The 7759-nt window shown below is 50.5% G+C and overlaps 1 protein-coding gene across 1 annotated transcript; it reads left to right on the top strand.

The window, feature by feature from the left end:
- On the top strand, window positions 1666–7747 carry FABP6 (fatty acid binding protein 6). Its single transcript, NM_214215.2, has 4 exons — window positions 1666–1800; window positions 2916–3091; window positions 4559–4648; window positions 7633–7747. The coding sequence occupies exons 1-4, from the start codon at window positions 1734–1736 to the stop codon at window positions 7684–7686; spliced, it is 387 nt and encodes a 128-aa protein (NP_999380.2). The 5' UTR covers window positions 1666–1733; the 3' UTR covers window positions 7687–7747.

The raw sequence follows: 7759 nt of genomic DNA, 5'->3' as shown, positions 1-7759 counted from the left end.
TACACCACAGCTCACGGCAACACCAGATCCTTAACCCACTGAGCAAGGGCAGGGACCAAACACGCAACCTCACGGTTCCTAGTCGGATTCGTTAACCACTGTGCCACGACGGGAACTCCCATGTATGCATTTTAAAAGCTAGAAGAAGAACTATGTCTAGATACTCATGTCGCAACAGAAGAAAGGGTGGGGGAAAAAACTGTAACTGCAATGTATACATCTAAGGATAACCTGACCCCCCTTGCTGTACAGTGGGGAAAAAAAAAAAAAAAAGCTAGAAGAATAAATACCAACTGTTATCAAGGGCCATCTCTGCCCTATGAAATTTTAATATATATAATTTAGCATCAGAAAATCCATAATGCAATATGTGGAGAAGGATGTGGGTGTATTTTCTTTTCTTTTCTTTTCTTTTTTTTTTTTTTTTTTTTTTTAGTAAGACCCTTGGCTGGCGTAATGAATTCTAAGATTGGAGATTACAGACTGGAAAAATATGGCAAAGCTGGTTTCATCAGTTCAGAAACCACTCAATCCCAGGTTTTGTGGTTGGCAACCCTGATGAATTCTGCTTTGGACTGAAATAATGGGGCGTCTTGGAAAGCTGACTCTGGAAAAGGAGAGAGACTTGCAAAATTTTCCTTAATTAATAATAACAGGAATGAGAGCCTTTGTAAGTTGCTTCATACTTTGCACGGCCCATCTGTCTGATCCAGAGCGTAGTCCCGTGAGACATGCAGGGCAGGAGTTATCACAGAGAAGATGGAGTCTTTTAGGGTGAAGCGCTGCCAGCATCAGAACAGGGACTGGAAGCAGGGCTCTGAACTCCTAGCCCTCCCAAGTTGTGAAGCTGGAACAGAGTAAAATTCGCCACACTTTTAACCCTTGCCTGGCAGATGGCAGGTCTGTGGGGCACCAGCACCCTGGGTCCACGGGCTGCTGCCTCGTGTTGCTTGTATTATCTGCACCCATCTCGTGTCTGTTCTCCTTCAAGTGCTGTTTGCTGCAGCCAAACTCACTGTTTCATTACGGCCCTCCCCACCTTCCTCACATTGCACCCCTCATCTTAGAATGTGATCTGCCTAGGTTCTGTCTCTTCCAACCTCATTGCCTCTCCAAACATCCAAATCCCTTCGAGACCTGTATTAAATGCATCTCCTAGGCAAAGCTGCACCAGCCAGCTGGACACCATGGCTCCCTCCCCAGGCCTTAGATCTCTTTTGGGACACATCACAACCTGCTGGCATGAGAGTTCTCTGCAGGTGTGTTTTGTCTCTGGATCTCACTGGGAGCTCTTTTGGGAAGGGGGTATATCTCATTGTTTCCTCAGTACTGGCCCCACACTGAGGTGCCAGATGCACTTTGGTTGATGAATGCCGGGGTGACTGAGTAAATGAGGGGTGATGAGAGCACAGATGGAGGGAGGGAGGGCTGGCCACAGGTGGATGACACCCCAAACCCTGTGCAGAGCTGGCCCTGGACTTGTGGGAATGGCAATGGGATTCCAGCCAGCAAGTCCCCAGGGTGAATAACCTCAGGGCACTGCTCCTCCAAGTCCTACCCACATCGTAAAACTGCAGGTGCTTCCTCTTCAGGGGCGGGAAGGAGAAGTGGGGTGACTTGGGGGCTGAGCCTCAGCACCTGGCAGAGTATATAAGCTGAGGCCCCAGACTCCTCAGCATTGCAGCCCTCCTGCCTCATCCTTCGGCTCCTGGACCTCCCAGCTCTCCAGCGGCATGGCCTTCACCGGCAAGTATGAGATCGAGAGTGAGAAGAACTACGATGAGTTCATGAAGCGCTTGGGTGAGTGAGCTCCTGAGAACACCTTCCTGGGGCTGGGCTGTCTTGGCCAGCTCTGTGCCAGGAACCCAAACTCCATGAGACCCAGAGAAGCTAAGTGACTAGTGCCAGGTCACACAGCTAGTTAAGAGAGGTAGAGATTTGCTTGGTTTATTCACTCAAATATTTCTTGAGTACCTGCTATACGCATGGGCCAACCCAATGTTACTGCTGCGACGCCTCAGCAAGACTTGCCCAAGGCTTCACTGTGCATCAGTGGCAAAGAACATTAGATCCTCTAGATATGATGATGAGATGATGAGAGGTGTCCCCACAACTGGCCTGGAGAGAGGTGATCAAGGAGTGACAGCACAGAGTCTAGGTTTGACAAGCCACTTGTTCATTGAATCATTCAGCAAACAGGGGCCTCTTACAATGCTAGGCACTGCGGATGGAGTCAAAGACACCAGTCCTTTGACTGCTCCATTGCAACACTGGTTGTGAGGAACCAATGAGGCAGTGGACTTGACAGTCCTGCAGGAATCTTAGTGGGCCAGCTAAGTGGGAGGCAATGCAATTGTCTAGATTCAGAGGACAGTCCCAGGAGACCTCGGCCTCACCTCCTGGTGGGAGAAGGACCCTGAAAGCAGGGCCTATGTGGGGAGGCAAGAGCCCTTCTGAGTTAATTAACCAGGACTGGCCCTGAAGGAACAGCAAGTTGGCTTCTTCTACAACAATGTAGTTACAGGAAACTTATATGTTAAATAAAAGCATTAGAAGACAGTCCTGAAGGCCCTGTTCCTTCTCAAACTTTATGACCTTGGCAAATTTCTAGTATAGTTCAGAAGAGCAGCTATGATTTATTGCTAATTATACACTAGGAGCTTTACCAGACACAGTCACCATAATCAAATCCTTGCAACGGTCCTGTGAAATGGGCCTTCTCCCCACTCTGAGGATAAAACACTGAGGTTGGGAGAGGCAGTGACTTGCCCACGCCCCTCGGCTCTCGACAGAACTGAGACTTATGCTCTTAACCCTGAGGCTAGCCTGCCGCAGGGCAGGCAAGGGCATCCCCCAAACCACAGGTTACAGGCACCTCTTACAGGCTTACGAGCTCCGCTTGTCTCCCGGCCCAGCACTCCCCAGCGACGCCATTGACAAGGCCCGCAACCTCAAGATCATCTCGGAGGTGAAGCAGGATGGCCAGAACTTCACCTGGTCCCAGCAATACCCCGGGGGCCACTCCATCACCAACACGTTCACCATCGGCAAGGAGTGCGACATAGAGACCATCGGGGGCAAGAAGTTCAAGGTGAGAGGCCGCCAGCCCCCCTCCCTCCTTCCTAGTCATGTCCCCCCTGCCCCCCAGCTGCTCCCCAGGCTGAGGCTTTGAGAGCTGGAGTGACTTGCCAATGCAGTCATTCCTGGTTTTTACTTTTTATAGCATTTTTTTTATTACTCAATTACATTTATAGTTGTACAATGACATTCCTGGTTTTTAATGCTACCATCAATAACGGGCACTATAATGATAGCAGAAACTAACATTTGCTGAATCCTTAACGCACACATTCCGGACACTTGCTACCTCTGTCATGCACCTTAATGCAGGTAAGCCCATGAGGCCACGACAATTACTGCCATTTTACAGACCAGGAGCTGAGCCGAGACATGGAATTAAGTAGCTGCCAGGTTCCCACAGCAGCAGCAGCTCTTCGCACCTGGGCCATCAGGCTCCAGAGAGCACAGCCACATTTTTACGGGGCCTCCAGGGTGGCCTAGAGATGAATGGGCCCAGGCCCTAGAATCAAACTCATCTGGGTTTGAAACTGCCATCTTGGGAAGCAAAGAAGTGTTACCCAAACAGGTGGCTGTTTGTCCCCCTCCGACCCAGACTGGCCCCTCAGGTCTTCCTCCTGGTCTGGATCCCCTCTGCAGTCCCCAACCCTGACCACGAGAATACTTTATTCTTCAGGCTGCAAGGTGGAGGGTAAGCAGCCATAATATTAATATTCTGCCACTCGGGCATTTAAAAAATTTAACCACTTCTCACAGACGTCTTTCTGTGTCAGCACATATTGACTTTGTTTTTTTGTTTTTTTGTTTTTTGTTTTTAGGGCTGTACCTGCAGCATATGAAAGTTCCCAGGCTAGGTCAAATTGGAGCTGCAGGTGCTTGCCTATACCACATCCATAGCAACACAGGTTCTGATCCGAGTCTGCGACCTACTCCTGCTGAGCCACAATGGGAACTCATGCTTATTTGTTTTTAAAGGCAGCACTGTATCCTATCATATGGAAATGCTATCACTTACTGCTCCCTCACTGATGGATATTTAATTATAGATGTTTAGGTTATTTACCAGTGGATACCCCAGGCTGGATACTTAGGTTGTTCACCATCACAAACACTGCCGTACTCAACACCCTTGGATGCCACTGGCATCATTCTAGGAACGATGGCCACAACTGTCACCATAGTTTAACAAGACGTGCACATCACGGGGCCAGGCACTGCTCTATGCGCTTCACATATATCGCAGTAAATTATTTGATCTTTGCAATAACGTCACACAGTAGGTACAGTTACTATCCCCATTTTAGAGATAAGAAAACTGAGGCACAGTGAGGTTCAGTGACTTGCCAGGGTTTGGATATATGTAATTGTATGCCTACAGGGCAAATTAACTCCTAGTGGGGGTGGGGGGGGCTGCTGAGGCTGAAGACCTGGTCTGCGGTTGGGGGGCTTGCAACTCAAACTGTGTTATGTTCTTCTCCAGGCCACTGTGCAGATGGAGGGGGGGAAGGTGGTGGTGAACAGCCCCAACTACCACCACACCGCGGAGATTGTGGACGGCAAGCTGGTGGAGGTAAGTGTCCTGTTGTTTCCAGCACTGCTGATCAGAAGGCTTTCTGCCCCCAGCCATGGCCCCTGAGAGGCAGGCCTCTGGGCAGCTGGCTTCACGGGCATGCTCCAGGGGTCAGGCTGGGTGCTGGGTGCTCATTTGACCTTCACAATCTCCCTGTTAGATAAGGATTTTTATCCCCACTTTGCAGGTGAAGACACTGAGGCACAAGGAATCTAAATGATGAGCTGGAGGGCACAGAGTGTTCTGACAGAGCAGGGATTTATTTGGCACTAGGCAGTCTGACTCCAGTGTCCACACGAGGCCACCTCGGAGGCACAAGTCTGGACCCTTCCTAGAGTGTAAATGAAGGAGCCAGTCCAGGTGGCCTTGCAAGGGCGGCTCCACTTCCACAAGAGACTTCAGCCCTTGTGCTAGGGCTTCAGGTTTTTCAAGAGAAGCTAGAAATTAGCATTTCAAAGTGAAATTTCCAGATCAACAAATGTTGCTAACTAGTTACACACTTTTTTTTTTTTTGGTCTTTTGAGGGCTGCAACCACGGCATAGGTAGGTTCCCAGGCTAGGGGTCAATTTGGAGCTACAGATGCCAGTCTGCACCACAGCCACAGCAACACCAGATCTGAGCCTTGTCTGTGACCTACACCACAGCTCACCACAACACCAGATACTTAACCCACTGAGTGAGGCCAGGGATCGAACTTGCATCCTCATGGACACTAGTCAGATTCGTTACTGCTGAGCCATGACAGGAACTCCCATTACACATTTTTTTAAAACGCTGGCAGGGCCAGCTCACATATCTGTGGATGGACTGCCCACCCCGTTCTCTGTGAACGCAGGTGGGAGGTGCCGCCCTTCATCTCACGTGTGTACACCCCCCATCCCCCGTACCTTGGGCTCCAGAGATGGATGTGAAGTTACAAGGACAAAGCAGGTGTTTCCACAGTCACTGCCCCCTAGTGAGCCTCTATCCTGGGCTGAAGTCCCCTGGAGAAGGTCTGGTCTGTCTTCCCCAGGCCTCTCCAGAAGAGAAGTGACGAGGGAGCAGGGGTTGGCCACCTCCTTGCCTCCCTGTCTCCTATATCTCTGTCTCAATCTTCTTCCTTATTTCCTTCCTCTCAAGCCCTGTCTAGGGGAAAGGAGCATGTGGGCCCAAGAGGCTCAGTGTCTCCCACTACTCCCATTTTAAAGAGAGTCACAGAGGCTCAGAGACAGCAGGGAGCTTGTCTAAGGCCACACAGCCAGTTCATGGTAAAGGCAGGTCACATCAGCTGACTTCTAAACTTTCTGCCTGCTCTTCCCAGGCCAGTGGGTCTTTGTTCACACTTTAATTTCTTTTTTCTTTTTTCTGCCTTTTGTACTTTTAGGGCCATACCCTCGACATACGGAGGTGACCAGGCTAGGGGTTGAATCAGAGCTGTAGCTGCCAGCCTACGCCAGAGCCACAGCAATGCCAGATCCGAGCCGTGTCTGAGACCTATACCACAGCTCATGGCAACGCCGGATCCTTAACCCACTTAGCAAGGCCAGGGATCAAACCCACAACCTCATGGTTCCTAGTCGGATTTGTTTACGCTACGCCACGACAGCAACTCCTGTTTTAATTTCTAAAACAAACAAACAAACAAACGAAACCAAAAAATAAATATACGTACAGTGTTTAAAAAAGTACGTATGTATACTGGAATTCCCGTTGTGGCTCAGTGGGTTAAGAGCCTGACATAGTCTCCATGAGGACATGGGTTCGATCCCTGGCCTTGATCAGGTGCAGGTGCAGCTGTAAAAAGAAAAAAAGAAATACACATGTAAGTGTGTGTATGTATACATATGTACACATACATATACATGTGTGGCACAAGTGACTATACATTTTGGAATGGAAATTGATGTCTTGGAGAATCTGATGAAAGCTGAAGGTTCTGACTCCCAGAGGCAAGGCTCCCCATCCTGTGCAGGGTGCAGGGAGAACACAGGTCCCACATGGAGTGAAGCTGTTTCCTGATTCCGAGGGGTGCCCAGCCATAGAGCCTATATGGTATAAGCAGTGCCCAGAGCTCAGGGCCATCACGCACATGCAGGCACAGGCACACACACAGATGCACATGCACATGGACAAGACACCAGAGAGAGGCTGTCTTGGCTGTAGATCTCCCCCCTCTGGAGGCCCAGAATCATCCTGGAAACCTCCCTCCTTCTTCACCAACAGGGGTGCATTTCGTGAGCATTCTTCCTCCCGCCTCCACCCACCAGCAGCACGCCTTCTCTCATCACCTCTCCTCGAGACTGAGCCCCAGCCTCCTCCTTCCCTCTATCTTCTGTCCACCCCACACGCACATCACACCTTACTTCCCACTGCTGGCCTTTGACAAAACTGCTTCCACAAAACTCCATCTGCCATGCACCTCTGCTCCTGAGAAAGCGGCTTTCCTCTGCTGGGGATCAGGGCCAACCGATGCCATGCACACACCACATCACAGCACATCTCAATGGCCCCAGGCCCAGGGCGCCACATGCAGTGAGCCTCCTCCTCATGCCAAGCGAATAGAACCCTCTTGCCAGCCTCTTTCACGAGACCTTATGCTTCCCAAGGGCAGAGACCATATCTTCCCATCACCGAGCACAGGTGCCCCATAAATGCTAAACGGTACAGACTGAGCATGGTCCCTGATCCTTCAAGGGGTGATTGGCTTTTCAGTTTTCTCATCTGTACAACGGAACAACGGGACAACCTCCATATCGTGGGGAGGCATAAATGGGACACTGCAAGGGACATGCCTGGCACAGGTGAACTGAAATGGACAGATGGGTAGAAGGTTATCCCACAGCGAGTCCTGTAACCAGTCAGGAAACTGAAGCCCAGAGAAGTGGTGCAGCGGGGTTGACTCCCACTCAGGGCTGGGATTCGAGGCTGGTCTGCCTTGTCTGGGCCCCTACATGGTCCGTGAGGCCCCTACGCTAACTCCCTCTGTTCTCGCTGCTTTTTCCAGGTCTCCACTGTCGGAGGCGTGAGCTACGAGCGTGTAAGCAAGAAGCTGGCATGAGCTAGTGGGCAGGGCTCTGAGGGGGCCACAAAGCCACAAATAAACCTGGTGTAACAGTAGACCTCCGTTTGAT

Source organism: Sus scrofa, chromosome 16 (genome assembly GCF_000003025.6).
Source record: "Sus scrofa isolate TJ Tabasco breed Duroc chromosome 16, Sscrofa11.1, whole genome shotgun sequence".
NCBI lineage: Eukaryota > Metazoa > Chordata > Mammalia > Artiodactyla > Suidae > Sus > Sus scrofa.
Note: the sequence above shows the minus strand (reverse complement) of the source record. Positions and strands in the feature narration are given on the sequence as shown.

What these genes read in the sequence shown, in the direction of transcription:
- FABP6 (NM_214215.2), top strand. Translation starts at nt 1,734, where the DNA reads ATGGCCTTCACCGGCAAGTATGAGATCGAGAGTGAGAAGAACTACGAT. An exon ending in TGAGTTCATGAAGCGCTTGG is followed by an intron (nt 1,801 to 2,915) that starts GTGAGTGAGCTC and finishes CTCCCGGCCCAG; the next exon opens with CACTCCCCAGCGACGCCATT. An exon ending in TCGGGGGCAAGAAGTTCAAG is followed by an intron (nt 3,092 to 4,558) that starts GTGAGAGGCCGC and finishes GTTCTTCTCCAG; the next exon opens with GCCACTGTGCAGATGGAGGG.